Here is a 16,690-nt window from a genome sequence, read left to right on the forward strand (position 1 = left end):
CTGCTTACGTTTTGAGAAAAATAGAAAGTAGGAGTTTAGAAGGAACCTGAACTGCAAAGTGGATGATTTCAGGAGAACAAAAGCTTTGTAGTTGGTGTGGCATCTTTATTTGAATGAAAAGTTGAAGGAGAAAAATTTTGCCAAGGACAGAGAATTGTTGTGTGAATGAGAGAATGAGCTCTCTGCCACCCTCTGAAGTAAATTCAAATAGCACTTGGAAATGTAATAAAAAACTGAAGCAGAGTAAAGCATATGACTGTATTTTTAGCCACATCTCCATATTTCTCATCGTAAGGAGGTAGTTTTGGAATTCTGGTAATATTTGTGCATTTATTTCCTCAGTACATCTTCCTGAAGGACTGCCTGAATAGTAAAGGCAAAATGTCCCATGGGTTAGATATCCATGAAAGTGTGAGATGGAACTAAACCATCTTATCTGACTGTCTAGGTTCATTGTTCCAGTTATGGTGTTATAATTTTTATCTTGCATCTGGACTAAGGGTAAATTCCTCTCCTTTCAACTAACACTCACAGCTGCTCCGGAGGCTGCCATGGAGATGTATTTTTGCATGTGAGGTATTTGCTACTATGCAGCACTTCATGTTTGTTTTATAATGGCAGGTTTCAGTTGTGAGTTCCTAGGATCAAAGCTAAAGTAATACCAATTCTATGTTCAAATGTGAATAGAGAAGAATTTCAGTTAGTTTGAAATATTTATTTATGTACACTGAGGAACTGATTCAGAAGAAGATTAATTTTTTTTCCAAATACAACTAAATCCAATAAAAAGGTATTAATTGGAAATGATTTTATAATGTAAAATTTGAGTAACTTCTAATCTGCTTGCTTGGATTTGTCCCTGTAATTGCAGGACACGATGCTAAGACTATCCCAGTCAGTTAGGGCTTAAATTGTAGTTATTGTGTCAACATGTGACCAGGAAGAATCCTATTCCTGTGTTAAAAGTGTAAGTTTATGGCAGTTTAGGATTAGTATTTCTAAAACAAGGACAATGTAATTTAATATAAGGGTAGTACTCATAGTTATGCCTGTTTACAGATGTTCTCAGTAAAACTTGGAGTCCAAATCAAAAGTTCCAGAAATGCACAGAACTCAGATTTCTGTATAAAAATCTTTATTATAATTTCATTAAGAATCATTAAGGGACTGTATACCATTTCTTATTAGTGACCTTGCTTTCAGAATTATTGTCCACCATTGTCAATGTTTATGTGACTGAAAGTAAAATGTATTGTCAAAACAGTAGTAGAAGGGAGCACAAACCAAAATAAAACAACTATTTTTAAAAAAAAAAAATATTTGCAGCTGATTATAGTCAGTGCTGATCATAGTCAAAGTGTAATGCAAGAGGAATTGGCAGTAGAATTATCAAGTAACATACTTAAAATTATATTATTGAAGTATTTTACCTTATTAGCATTCTCAACTCTTTATTTCTCAGTGAAAAGCTTCCTATGAGCAATTAAATGTGAATACTTTGTCTCGAATGTGCTCAAGTATATAAGATTAAATGGAAGAAAATTTTCATGTTCCCAAGAAACTTTTACTTAAATAAATAATTGAGGAGACGTTAATTAAATGTCTAAATAGTTGGAATCCCATTATGGGTGACCACTCTGGCTTCAGTTCTGCAGAAGGTTGTGATTGTTTTTCTCTTATTAATCACACTTGATTTATTTAGGCCTTCTCATCTGTTTGCAGATCGTTTTAAATTTTACCACCATGGACCTCTACAAGAGCAGTCTCTGTTGGTACGACTATATTGAAGTAAGAGATGGCTACTGGAGAAAATCCTCTCTGCTTGGTATGCAACTGTTAAATGCTGCACCGTCCACTGTACCACACTCATTGGGCTCAGTGGACCTGGTGTTGAACCCACAACAAACTTCTTGGATTTTAGGTGTCTCGAATGTATCTAAACTTGGGTATTGGAAAAAAAACCAAACCTCTAAATGGCCTTGACTTCAAGCCTCAAGCCTTCCTTGCACTGCAGCTAACCATTATTCAGCCGCATGTGTGAAAAGATGCCAACTCCAAAATATGCAACTTTTTGCTTTGCTTATGGATATTGAACTATGAATCTGCCATAGTTTTGTTCAGAGAAATAGGGAAGTAGTTTACAGACAAACGTGTAGCGCTTGAGGGGAAATCCATAGGTTGTGGGGTGAGCACATGCACCTGCTGTAGAGTTGTTCTTACAAGCTCTGTGCCTGTTCCTTTAAGATTATGAATAGATTCCTTCTATTTGTTCTTTGTGTGTCCTTTGCTCTTGCAGAGAAAAGACATGCAAAGCCATAATGAATTAAGTTTGACTTGCAACTGATATGTAAAAGCTGCAGTCATCCTATTTTAATTCAGAAGGTTGGTGGGGAGATTTCACCTCCCATAATGCTAGTGCCCAGATACAGAGGACAGTTTTCTAACAGGAATGTCTATTTTCTTGGCCTTGAACAGAAAATAAAGAAGAAGCAATTAAGACCAGACAGTAATCATCCTTTTCTTCTGTTCCCTAACACCTAGAAAAACATAACTTTTACCTACATAGGCAGAATTTAAGAGGATACTGTAGAATAGGTAACTTAGATATTAGTTTTTAAATCTCTTTGGCCCTTAGGCACAATGAGCTGTATTACTGTGACCTACATTGCGTTCCTTTCTCAAGATTAATACTCACTTTCCCCTTCCAAAATGCGTGTGTTTGTATGCATAGAAACAATCTCTAACAATAATTTTTTTCATTAATTCCCCTAAGGTTTTACACTTAGACTTGTGAGCCTGACTGCAATAAAAAGTTCTGAAAGCTTTATAATAAAATCTTTGTGTATTAGGTCCTGATCTGCAGAAACACATGTGCTTAACCATAAGCGTATGAATAGTTCCACTGAGTTGGTTCTGCTACTTTGGCTTATAATGTTAAACACTTGTATAAATGTTTGCAGCATTTGGCTTCAGAGGTGGCAGAAAATGCAGTTACTGGTTGCATGTTTTTAGGCAGGTTTTGTGGTGACAAACTGCCAGAAGTCCTCGCATCCTCCGACAGCAGGATGTGGATCGAGTTCCGCAGCAGCAGCAACTGGGTTGGGAAAGGTTTTGCAGCAATATATGAAGGTAAGCCTCTTATAGCATTAAAAATGAATTGATTACGGAAGAAAAATATTGACCAGATACCTTTGGATAGTAATCATTTCCTGCCAAAACTAACATATGAAATTAGTATTTTATCACTAAGAGGCAGTAGGTGCTAAATTACTATACAGGGAGTTTTGAAACTCCTCCTGTGATCAGATTTCAGCTGAGGTCTTTTTCAGGGAAATCACTGATAATAATCATAAACATTTTTTACCAGTCTTTAATTAACTAATTATGCATATTCTTGAGTTTAGTGTTTGCAAAGATTTCTCTGTGTGTTTTCTGTTTATCCTTCAGAAAAATCTGTCTTATTCCCAGAGTATATGGGAAATATAGTTAATAAAGGCGTCCATGCATACTGGGTATATTAGCAAGTCAACATTCACCTATTTAAAATAGAGCCTGTACTTTTCGTGAAAATATTTTTTATTTATATTAGCTGTTTCTTCAAACTGAGTGCAAGTTTGAAGTGATAAACTGCAGGTTAAAATGCATAGATCATTATAAAATATGAGATTTTGCTTTCATTTGTCTCTTTCCAAAGGTTATTAAATGTTAATGAAGAATTATTAAGTGTATTTCAAGGGTGAACAAAAATTTAATTATTTTGACCTTTTAACTGTATTCTGTAAAATGTATAGATTCAGATTATCCATTATTACAAAATCTTCCTTAACACTGTAGCCATGTTTAGAGCTATTAGAAATGCTACATTATATTTGCTAACTGAAATGCATACAATGGTTTAAATCGATTGTGTTTTGAATAATTTATCCTTGGTAGATATAAGTATTTTCCAGAACAACTTTATTATTAGTTTTAAAAATGGGAGCATATAATGTCAGTTTGGGCATGGGGAAATTACAGAAAATGTCATTATTGACAGTAAAAATGTTGTGCTTTTATCAGCTATTTGTGGAGGTGAAATCCACAAAAATGAAGGCCAGATCCAGTCTCCCAATTATCCTGATGACTACAGACCGATGAAGGAATGTGTGTGGAAAATAACAGTGTCAGAAAACTACAATGTAGGATTAACCTTTCAAGCATTTGAGGTAAAGCCTTTTAACTAATCTCAGACAAGCATCTAGTGGCTAAGTGACAGTGAAATTTAGGGGAATACATATTAAACCTGTGAATGAATTTAAGAATTCTCTTTGAAAAATAACTCCAGAATCAATGAAATCTTCTCTTTTACAGAAATTTTCAAGATTAAAGGTTTTTCAGGTTATATTTGAATTAGAATGTCTAAATTAGTGAAGATAGTCAGAGTTTACCAAATACAAAATCCAGTTCAGCAAGACTACTTCAATGTTATGTTAAATAACCAGGACTTTTTATCTTTGCTAAACCTTATTGTTAAAAGGGAATGTGTGGCTGGAGAAAAAAACACTGTGTTTTTTGGCTTCTGTTTTGAAAAGGGAAAGACCCTAAAACTAATATTCAGATCATAGACCTATATTTAGTGAGAGAAGAAAAAAGATGTAGTGAGTCATACTTGTGCGTCTTTAGCGTACATCACTCTGTGTATAAGATTGCTAAACAGTCGTAAACAATTACATAAAAAAGAGTAATATTTCACATGTCTGTTTTATTCCTACACAACACACTGGCTTGAACTTTGTAGATAAATTTAGTAGCATACTTTGAGTTAATTTGTTTCATTTGAACATGTTTCAGCAGTAAGGGCATGAAGAACATTTTTAAAAATCTAAACTTTTTGGCATTATGTTGTGCATAGATATAAATAGAGGTATAGTAAACATAGCTATAATTTCCAACCTGACATTTTAAGTCTTGCAGACAGACTTTAGGGTTATGGCACATTTTTGCTATGACTGATAGAAAGATTCAAGTGTGAGACAATAAGGGTTTGGCACTTTATCAGCAATTATGAATGTATAGAAATTTTAATAATTTCATAGGTGCTCCTTAATTTTCCCTTTTTTAAAATACTGAATTAATGTCAGTTGTAGTGCAGAAAAGATCAGCTTCCCTGGCTCAGAGGGTTCTCCAAAAGCTCTTCAGAGTCTGCATGACCTGGCTCAAGATTACTTGCCATAATACATTGGTCTCTTTATTTAAGCACAGTCGAAAATTAACAATATTTTGAGTACCTTTTATATAATTTACTGACTAGATATGGAGCTTTTCTTGTCTGTCATTGGTGCTCAGCATATTTTTATTGTGATGACAAGGGAAATGGCCCTATGCCTCTGCAAAAGAGACTTGCTGCAATATTTGGTCTGCATGCAGTTGCTCAGGAATGGTCTACCAGTTTTTCCTCCAGACTGTTTAGTATTATGGCACTCTCTAGAGGTGAAACATGTGGACTAACACTTCATAAGAAGAAAAAGGAAATTGAGCAGAAATATAGTCAGGGGACAGTCTCAAGTTGGGGCTTATACTTCATGTGTTTTGAAAGGAAAAAATTTAAAATTTCCAGCAGTAGAGACTTGAAATTCCTTGCCAGGGAGAGTCTGAGATGTAATTCCAGAGTGGCAAGATGCCCTTCAGCACCAGATGAGGTGCCCTAGGCAGGCACGAGTCTGTTATTTCTGTCTTTGTGGCATCTCTTACTGGCGCATCCATCAGGCTCCCTGCTGAGGACGGGAGTTGCTTTGGAAGCTGCTCTGGAGTGCCTTGCCTGGACATTCACCATTGGGTCTGATTTCCATTTCTGCTCCCAGTGCTTGAATGTAGGTGTTCTGGTTTTTGATACTGAGTCCCTCTCTGGACTGAATCCTTGGTGTCCTGCCCAGTAAAACAAAAAGTTGTTTAAAAATCACAGTTCATGGTGCCAGCTGAGATAGAAAAAAGTAAATGTCAGGCCAGAGAGTTATTGCAGTGTGCTTGTGAGAAAATTACTTCTCTGTCTTCTGAAAGGTACAGTTAAGTAAGAGGAATTCTCATTATCCCTATGTAATACTAGAAAAAAATAACTGTATAAATAACCTTCATTCTGAAATGAAAGCACTAGGGAAACTGAGAATTTCAAACTGTATCAATGAGTCATCTTGTTTTGCCTGCTGTGGGCAACACATTTTCCACTGAGTGCAGGATTACGCTTTCTTACTTGGCTGCTATAATTTCCACTGTCTGTGTGACAGTAGAGATGTTGGGACTGGTAACTCCATCTTTTTCATTGTTACAGTCACCTTTATAATATTGTTCTTTGAAAATTAGCAGGGTGTTCTTGTTAATTCTTTTTTTTTTTTTAATTAAGAACTTTTTTTGGCATGCAGTCTCACCAACTAACACGATCCAGAGGGTTTGTAGAGCAGATTCATATTCATCTTCCTCATTTGAGTGATCTTGTTAAACTCTGTGCAGATAGTGATAATACAAATTATTTTTAAATAAATCAGGGAATAAAGTTTATCTGATCTTCTTATTTCACTAGGCATATATGCCACCTTTTGTGACTGAAGTCTACAACCTGAGGCAGATGTGTTTACCTGTGTTGCAGTTTGACTTTATGAACAAAAAAATTAACAATGACAAAAAGTAGTGTAAAGATTTTTACTGCAATAGAATTGCTCCCAGATTTGCTCTTCATATCCTTTTCTGTGTTTTTTGTTTGTTCAGTTTTGGTTGGTTTTGTTGTTGTTTTTCTAAAACTAAAACTACACAGGAGGGGTTTTTTGAGAATGGATGTTGAGAATGTCTCTGGCTTGCCATTTCTTTGGGAGATTTCATAGTGTTTTCCTGCTCTTATGTGCCTGCTTTAGTAATTTTTCTGTTATTTTCTCAACTTAGTTCTCTGATGCCATTCAAATTCAGGGTTTCCTCCAAGGCCTTCAGGATCTGAGGTTATCTTTCAGTTTCATATAGGAAATGCATTTTTCTGTAAAAACTTTTTAGTTACGGGTTTTTTTTAAAATTTGCTAACATTTTGCATATTTCTCCTCATCAACATGTAATATCAACCTTGTGAAATTTTAATGCTCCAGTAAACAAGATTTATGGAATCAGTCCAGTTAAAATCAATCTCACCAGGGGTCCTTTTATTAACTGGAGACTTTCCTCAAGGAACAAATAGGAAGTAGGAAGACTAAGACAGAAAATATAGGAGGAAATAGGAGGAATAAGAGACTGTTGCAAGTGTAAGAGATCTTTGTATGGGAGTGTTCCCAGGTGATAGTACCATAAAACCTAAGGTGTGGATAAAAACCACACATTTTATATTTTTTTTCTTTGATTTCCAAGTACCAGTTATTTCTCAAAACCACAATACTTCTCTGTTAGGTTTATATAGGTGTAACACTTTAATCACTTAATATAGTAATATTCATAACAGTGGCATCACTTGCACTACTAAAATTAAATGAATAGTAAACTAAAATTAAATGAATATAGTAGAATGGCCAACTTTCAAATTGGTCTTTTTTTTTTTTGAAACTCAATAGTGCCTTGCAAGTTGGTTGATTTTTTATAGTCTTCAGATCTTTATAAACTTACTCCTATACAAAATGTATTTTTAGCTGTTGTATTCTGCCCAAAATAAAGTGAACCTCAAAAAAGAAACTACTAATTCACCTCAACGGAAATTTGGCACACAGAACTCAGAGCCATACTGGGCTGGTGGATAATCATAATTTCCATATTGCCCATAAAACCTGGAAACATGGAAAAAACTGATGTTAATTAAAAGTCTTGAGTTATGAAATGACCACAGATGTGGGGAAAATGCACAATCCCTTCATTGATATTAGTGGGCTTTGGACCAGTTCACTTCTTGATTTTTACTGAGATAACAAGGCAGACTTTGTTTCAAGTTGGAGTATGATGTCATGAATTTATTATTTAGATTAATGAAAATTTGGAATTGGTATTGTCAAAAACTTAGCAGTGCTCATGTAGACACATTCCTGACTGCATTAGATGCAACCATGCAATTGCCACTAAAATCAGCAATAAGTGGTTGCATCCCAAATCTTCCTGGCTTTCCTCACTCATTCCCAAACTCTGTCCCAGAGCAATTCCTGAGCAAACATCTAGGAAATTACAGTAAGTGGCAATATGGGTTGTGACAGAGAGGTGAGTGGCAGAAAATTACACATGGGAATGCTTGAAGAATTGGAAAGTTGGAAAGAAGACAGAGAAATGTTGTGTGGAAGTGCCATATTTTGATGCCTCTAAAATGACATGAAATCAAGCAGTTCCCCCAGTTTCCCCTCTTATATAAGAAATCCTAATGTGCTAAGTGAAAGCTCCTGGGTCTGTGGTGGTTCCTGAGCTTCGTGCTGGTCATGATGCACAATTAAAGCAGAGAACCAGTAGATACTTCTATTTACTGTGAATCCAAGGTGCAAGATTCTCTCTGGAGTTCAAATGTGGATTTTTTTTCTGGGCTTAGTTTAGTTTTGATGTCTTTATTGTTTTAAAAGAATCTGGATGTGCTGAATTAAATGTGAGGCTTTCTCCACCCCTTCTTCCTGACTGTGATCCTGTCACCCTCCCCATCCTCTCCATCCCTAAACTTGCCTCTCCTGATTCAGCCAGTTTGTTGAACAAGAGTGTTCTTAAAAGAATTGTTTTCGAATGCTTGGATCTAGTTGATTCTTTTATAAACAAGATTGAGTGATGTGAAATAGTGCAGCAGCAAAATGACTCAGCTCGAGAGAGTTTTTAATTCTGTTGAGAAAGATACTCTCTCAATAAAGACAAGCATTGTAAATTATCTAGCTTCTGGACAAGGCCATATTTGGGCTGCTACTGCTTTCCTCTCTGGTGTAATTCCCATTCTGACTGACTCTGCAAATACTATTATGTAAAGAGAACAAAGCTCGCTACTCAAGTAAACATGTACACATGCCCAGCCACATATTAGTCTGTGTTTGAATGTCATCCAGCAGAAAGTTTAAAAGGAAAGGGAATTTTTAGTTGTTCTGGTTTCAGTAGGTTTCTCCATCAGTACAGTGAAGAGTCATTCATTGATCCAGAAAATCGAAAGATGACACCTGAAATTGGGAATCATGCAACAGAAACTAGACACAACAGCTACAGAAAAATGACGAGCTTCTTTTTGTCCTCTGTTCTGTTACTACTTAAGATCTGATCATTTTAGATGTGTGTTTGGATCTAATTCTTCAGATGCATCAAATTCTTTATGGACCACAATTTTTTACCTTTATCCTGCAACATCAGGGAACAGAGACAAATGCAAAATTTTGCTCTGTTAGGAGGATAAAGGGAGAGTCTAAAAATCTTATCATATTGATCAAAATTGAGCTTTTAATATTGCTAAAACAGTGAATATTTCTGACCTGTTTAGTTGCTGAGCCATTAATCTGCTTTACTTGAGTGTACATGAGAAAAGAGGAATTTACTTGAGGTCAGAGTAGAACTTTGAGGAAAGCTTAGAGGTGGGCATGTCTTTTTTAGTTACTTTTTTCCCAGTTAGACTGCTGTGTCCTTAGTAACATTTCAATATTTTTTTCTTGTAGAAAACAAGTATCGTTAAAATCAGTTCAGTGATGCTTGTTCATCTTCCTGCTGCTTGAAGCCTAAACAGAGACCTTAACCTTAATTTTGAAAAAATTCAATTCTGTTTATTATATGACCAATATTTGATATTTATGGTCAAGTTCAGGTAGGTCACTTTGAAAATTATGTTTTACAGATTGAAAGACATGACAACTGTGCATATGACTACTTGGAAATCCGAGATGGAACAAATGAGAACAGTCCTTTAATTGGTCACTTTTGTGGCTATGACAAGCCAGAAGACATTAGATCTACCTCTAATACTCTGTGGATGAAGTTTGTTTCTGATGGAACTGTTAACAAAGCAGGGTTTGCGGCTAACTTTTTTAAAGGTAAGTGTTAAAGCATATTTTAGGTATTGTGAACAGCTTATCACTTCTTCTTGGACTAGAAAAATTATAAAAGAATGTTAAACATATTTCTCAATCTTTTTTTTACTAATAGACTATACTGTCTCTAGCATATTTTTCCCCTGGGCATAAAATTTATTCAAGACAAACAATAGAGGCTTTTGAATCTCCTAGTATAATGTGTCCAAAGAATAAAGGAACACATTCAGCACAACTTTCTACTGTCTTCAGGTTCAATTAATTAACTTAGTTTTGAAACATATCTAATTTTGTAAAAAAGTGGCACTTTTTTTACATTGTATTATCAAATATAAACAGTATAATTGCAAACGGATTTTTTTCCTGTTAAAGGTTTTTTCTTTTCTTTGTCTAAATCTTGTCAGCTTTTTTCTAATCCATTTTCTGGATTAGTCTGTTTCATCAATTTATTATTCTCTGTAAGCAGAAAACTCCCTCAAAAAACCAGATGGGAAATCATATTGAGCAATAACCTCATAGTCTTCCTTCAGTTTTGGGTGTTTTTTGGGGAGAGGAGGGTGTCATACAACTGCAGGTATGCCTGAAGCATTTGATGAATGGAAAGTTTGTAATTTGCACACCGTGCTGCTGGTGGCACAGTAAAAGCTACTGGCAGTGGTGTTTTTGAGTGCTTGGATCTAGTTGATTCTTTTATAAACAAGATTGAGTGATGTGAAATATTCCAGCAGTAAAATGACTGGTGACACCCAAAATGGTGTCACCCAAAATACAGGTCATACCACTAGGAGAACCTTTTTGCTCTTTTGAAAAGACACAAACTGTGCTTTTCTAATCTTAACTGATAGTTTTCATTGTAGACAATTATAACTTTGAAGGCTATAGGCATGAGAGTAGGAGCTGTGGCTTTTTCCTGAGGAATTACTTGTCCTGGTGTAAGGAAACAATATTTCAGCATATGAGGAATATTTTAGCAATGAATCTCATGGGTCTATTTCAGAGCTGGTAGACGGAATACACAATTCCTTTCCCTCCCCCAGCCCTGATTCATCTTGTTCCTTTTAATATCAGTAGAATAAAAACCTGGGATTTGAGGATTCTGTTAATCTGTTTTTGAGTATGAATTCGGGATAATGCACAGATTGATTCTGTGGGAGATAAAGTGCCCTTCAAGTGACCCTACTGTGGATTTTCAATCTTTCCTTCAATACTTTGTACAACCTTTAGATTATGGCTGCCTGAATTACTGTATGCTGCACACAAAGTGCTTATAAATTATTTCTGCAGCTGTCGGTAGATATTGTTTAAAAAAACCCCAACAAACCAAACACCCACTACCCACAAAGGACAAATTTTTAGTTATGCCATTGCAGGTCTCCTTAGCATTTGAAAATCCTCTAGCCAGCAACCACAGTGTGCTATGTAGTGCCTCTTATAATGGCATGCATACAGCTTTCTGGGTTAATATTGATCCAGCAGTTACAGCTGAGGAAGGTAATTATTTAACACATTTTTGCATTCTTCCCTGTCTTGGTAGAGGAAGATGAATGTGCCAAACCTGACAATGGTGGCTGTGAGCAGCGCTGTGTAAATACCCTGGGCAGTTACCAGTGCGCCTGTGATCCTGGCTACGAACTTGGTCCTGACAAAAAGAGTTGTGAAGGTACAGTTTGTTGCTGTCATATGGGCTCTTAAAACTCTCAGAGTGCATTGCCTGAGTGAAATGCTACATGTTTCTTAGGCTCTGTCCAAGCAGCGTGAGATCTGTGGAACCCAACCCAGAAAACCAGTGCACTCTTTTTAGCAGCAGGGCCAGAGCCACGTTCGTCCTATGTCTGTCAGCAATTTAGTTTTGTAGATTTTGCCGTTAGTCGATCAGGAATGGTGCAAAGTAGGACTTCACACCACTTATTACACTATTAATGCTCACTAAAGCAAAATCTCTCACCATGCTCAAGGAGACAATTACCAGCAGAGTCATATGCCACTTTCTCAGAATCAGAGTATTTAGCAATCCCTCTGACCACCTCTGACTGGGATGTGCCTGGGAAGCTGGCAGGTCTGGAAGAGCTAGAGCCTTCATTTTGGCTCAAAGCTCAGAGGAATCCTCCCCACTCCTAGTCACATAGCCACATAGTGGACTTTTCTTACTTTTCAAGGTGAGCAAAGTGTGTTCAAATAACCATTTGGAGGGGAAAAAAAAAAGAGATAAGTGGAAGTCTGTGTAAACATAGGATTGAACTGAGATAAGATTTTGCATTCTATGCATATTTCATATCCAAGGCAAGACACATAAGCTCTTGATCATTATGCACCAATTATTGTTTGAGTTTTACTCATAAACACCAATAAATTAAGGGATAGCACAAATTTATTCTTAGCTCATCTGTTTGACTAGCGAATGGATTTTGGAAATTGGAGTACTTGGAGTCCTGGTTTTCTTCTGATGCAATTCACTGGTCTCTCTTTTTTCCAGTTTCCTGGCTTTTATTCATTATTTGTCACAATCTGGGGTAGTTTTGCCTAGTTTCTTTGCAAATCTTGTTATTTTGCTTTTGGATCTGTGGGTTGGTTTTGGGTCATTTTTTGTTGTATGTTTGTGTGAGGTGGTGACAGTCCTAGATTAAAGGCATGTTAGATTGTGGCTCTCATCAAGCTCGTTGGGGTTTTTCTGGTTGTTTTTCCTCCCTCCCCCACCTTTAATAAAGAGAACTTTTGAAAAATAATTTACATGGATGTCTGTGTATTAGGCAGACAATAAGAAAATAAGTTTAAGGGGGGCCATGAAGACAGAAGTTTGATCTCTGGGCTTTTGATCATCGCCCCAAATTTATGCAAGGGATTCAGTTTAGTCTGCTTGCTGACTCGAGTCAGAATATTAGAGAGGATTACCAGCCTTTCAGAATACTCTTCCCTCTGCCTCTGAAAAATAGAAAAGAGATACATCCCTGGCACCCAAACAGTAAAGCAACTCTGTCAAAAGAAGTCACTCTAAGCACTGCAGTGTGGTGTAGAGCAAAAACCCTGAGCTGTCCCTAGAAGTGTGTATGTGTTTGTTCCACCTGAGGTGGCACTCACTGTATGTAGATAGTACTTGGGACTGCTGAATCAAAATTACTGTAGTCACTGTGAACATTACATCCTCGTTATGGCTCGGGCCTTTGAGGGGTGAGCTAGCTGTATTAATTTGCACATGAGTAGAAGCCACTCAGTCAGAAACTTTGTCCTGTACTTCACTGCAGTGTTGAAGTGCACAGAAATTTGTTTCGTGGTCTTCTAATCCAAGTCTCCACCAATGGCAGCACATTAGAAAGCATTAAGATTTTCTTTTTTCACTGTTTCCACATTTCCCGCCCTTGCCTCAAGGATCAAAAGAACAATGTTCAAAAGTAGAAACTGAAGTCTGGCAGTAGTTGCTCTGACCCAGATTGGACCATTTGAAGGGACAGCTTGTGCCATCTGGGTGCAGTCTCTAAACCTATGTCTGGTCTTTTTTGATACACTGAGGTGTGACCCAGGGTCTTAGTGCACCCATTCCCATCAGATTACTTTTATGTGTACACGAAGAAATGTGCTGCGTGAAAAACTAGGGACTGGGAGGAACACTGGTGTGTGTCTGAGTTGACAAAATGAGCCTTGATACAGTAACTGGTGAGTTCTCCCAGCTGTGTTAGATGGAGTAGATGCAGTGTGTGAGATCATCAGCTAGACTGGAATGGCCAGTTTTTAAAGCATTCAGTGTTGTGGAGCGCAGCTGAATAGAGCTCCCCCCTTCAGCTCTTTGGAAAGAGATGTGTGGATGATTTCTAGTGCCATCACAGTGCAATGGTATCAATGTAGCAGAGTGTGATCGAGAGCTTCTCTAAATTCCATTACTTTCCTTTAAAAAAAAAAAATCTACACAGATGGAAAAGATTAATGAGTTTATCCTTTGCAAGTTGAACTGCATTCAAGAGCAAAGTACGGTATTTTTCTGTTTTATAGAGGTGATTATTTGGCATATATTTGGAAATAATAGGCATTTTCTCTTTTAATTGAACATCCATACTTCAGCAAAAGTAATTGTGACTGAAGTGTACGTGTCTGCTCTTCCAAAGAAGTGACCCTATCTAGGAGGTTATGGGAGGCATATGCAGCCATATGAGCTGAGACAGGTAGGGCTGATTCTGCATCAATAATCAAGGAGAGAAGCACATCTTAAATATCCCTCTGTAAGAAGAGGGGTGGTCAAGGTCTTGGGGAGGGTGGTGAGGTCAGAGGACTTGTATGGGAAAGGCTGTGAGAGAATAACCAGAGTCTCTGGAGGGAGGGGAAAAGAATGAATATGATAACGCCTTGTGTAGTCCTGAAACTTATCTCTGCCCACAAACCTGCAAGCTGTTCAAGATAGGGGCTGTCTCTTTCTCTTTGTTTGCACCAAGCATGATAAAGCAAGATTCTGATTATTCTGTCTGGGCATTGCAGCATATAAGTAATGAGAGGACTGATTCTTCTCAGTGTGCTTCTGTTTAGAGTAAAGCACAGTGTCAGTCAAGAAACGATGTTCTCTTTTAATTTTACAGCTGCTTGCGGAGGACTCCTGACAAAGCTAAATGGGACCATAACCACACCAGGGTGGCCAAAAGAGTATCCTCCAAACAAAAACTGTGTGTGGCAGGTGGTTGCCCCAACGCAATACCGAATTTCAATGAAGTTTGAGTTTTTTGAGTTAGAAGGGAATGAAGTAAGTAACCGGGAACAAAGAGCTGCACAATCTGTTACATGCTAAACAGTTTCACAAGCATTCAAAAGTAGGTATTGTCTTATAAAACCCTTGCTGACCTTTCATATGCTGACAAGAAGCATGGACATTCTTGTTTTCATTTTGGGACTGTTTCTGGATTCTTTCAAAACAAACATGGAAAGAATACCTCTCTTTTACATATCATCTAAATGTATATGTATTACAAGAAATTTTAAAAAATGTTCTCTGCTGAGTCTCAGCTGACTTTTTTATCAACAAAATAAAACAGAGCAAATGGGGCTGAAGCATATTGGAAAGAATTCAAGAGAAGAAAATCTGGAGAAACCAAATCATCTTTACAGACTGACTACAAAGAATACATATAAGCTGTGGTTAGTGATGGAGTGAGAGAGCATTTAAATCACAAGTATCTCACTGGGGGAGTATTTTGAAATGAGAAGTATCAGAAATAAGGCACAATAGAATAGCAGCAGTTTTTGAGCTGGGCAGCCCCCAGAGGCATGCAGGATCTTCTGTCCGGGTAGGAGGAGGGACAGGGCAGAGCCCTCCATGTACTGATGGATGCTCCTTACAGCTTTAAAAAAATTGGTGGGGGTTGCAGTGCTTTTTGGATGGGAAGCAGTAAAATATGAGTTTCAACATCATTTTCAGCATTTGTTCTGCTTTGTAGGCACTTCTCTGTCCTATCGTTGAATTCCCTCACTACACTCCAGCCATAGCGTGCTGTAACCACTGAGTTTATATGCACATTATGCATTAAGAACACAAATCCCGGGATGTTATTTCTGACTAAATAAATTTGTAGCAATCTATTTGGTATAAAGGTGGCCTACCTTTTGGGCAGAGGTATTTGAAGGGATAAAAGCTGGAGTTTAATTTATAAATAAGAACCAAACCAGCCATGGCTTCTCCAAAATACCTCAATATTATTTGCAGAGGCAGCAATGTGAGGTTTTTTTCCCCCATAATTTTTTGGAGTGGGTTCTAAAGTCTGTGAAATTCCAGTTTTCAATGATATAAATGTTACACTCATGTCCTGTAGTCATTATTACTAGAACTGCAAGAGATGTAATAAAAACTTAAAAGTTCCAAAGAACTGAAATTTAATTACCATTTGAACAAGTCATAAAAACCTTTTCCTTTCACTTTCTTGGTATGTGAGCAAGATTTGCAAAGAAAACACCTGGCGTGTAAGGAAGTTAAATCACTTTTCTAAGGTCATAAGAGGCGTGTAACATAAGCAGATAGAAAAATCCTAAATGTCTTTCAACATTCAGAACTGGAGTTTGATCATCTCATGTGCTACTGAGTCTTGGCTTTATATTGTTAAATAGTAGTACTAAGGATGGATGCCTGGGAAAATCAGAAGAAACATAATATCTGGAAAATTCTAATATATTGTCTGAGTGCAGACATAAAATTTATACATTTATCAGTACTCTATTTTTTTAAAAATTTGTTATGGGAATTTCATTTAGGAACAAGTTTAATATGTCTTTTACACTACTAAAATTTAATATTTTACATTCACATTTTGCAGTTTAACTTGTAAATTTTTTTCAATGCAGTGTAGTATAGAGGAAGCTAAACTTATCTGAAATTGCATTTCATTTCTGATCTAAAGCTATGGAACCATAAAAACTCACCACTCTTATATTGCTGAAATTGGTGGGATTTATCAATGTAGTAAGCTACATTTGAAAATCACATGCATTATTATAAATATGTCGTTCAATTAATATAGATCAGCAAGTGGCACTAACTCAAGTTTCATGAATCTTTTTGTTCTTTATACTGTACAGAAAGAGTTTCAGCTGAATAAGTCACTCTCCCACTCTGCAACATATGAAAATTCTTCCAGTAACAATTAAAGTTTAATCTACATCTTCAATGTATTATATTAAAACCAACTGGAAATTGACAATTTTTCATAGAGAGAGAAAAACAAAGGCCAAAACATCCGTTTCTATTGTTCCCTTCC

The 16,690-nt window shown here is 36.7% G+C and overlaps 1 protein-coding gene across 3 annotated transcripts in view; it reads left to right on the forward strand.

The window, feature by feature from the left end:
- The window catches only part of TLL1 (tolloid like 1), a gene marked incomplete at both ends in the record, with an annotated part of 125,782 nt that overhangs the window by 88,046 nt on the left and 21,046 nt on the right, over positions 1–16,690 (forward strand). For all 3 annotated transcript variants that reach the window (XM_082282156.1, XM_082282155.1, XM_082282157.1), the window contains 6 exons: positions 1,723–1,825; positions 3,013–3,129; positions 4,060–4,205; positions 9,776–9,971; positions 11,503–11,628; positions 14,528–14,688. In XM_082282156.1, coding sequence (XP_082138282.1) covers positions 1,723–1,825; positions 3,013–3,129; positions 4,060–4,205; positions 9,776–9,971; positions 11,503–11,628; positions 14,528–14,688 — 849 coding nt within the window. The remainder of the gene's footprint in view (positions 1–1,722; positions 1,826–3,012; positions 3,130–4,059; positions 4,206–9,775; positions 9,972–11,502; positions 11,629–14,527; positions 14,689–16,690) is intronic.

This window comes from Coloeus monedula (assembly GCF_965178545.1).
Source record: "Coloeus monedula genome assembly, chromosome: 5".
NCBI lineage: Eukaryota > Metazoa > Chordata > Aves > Passeriformes > Corvidae > Coloeus > Coloeus monedula.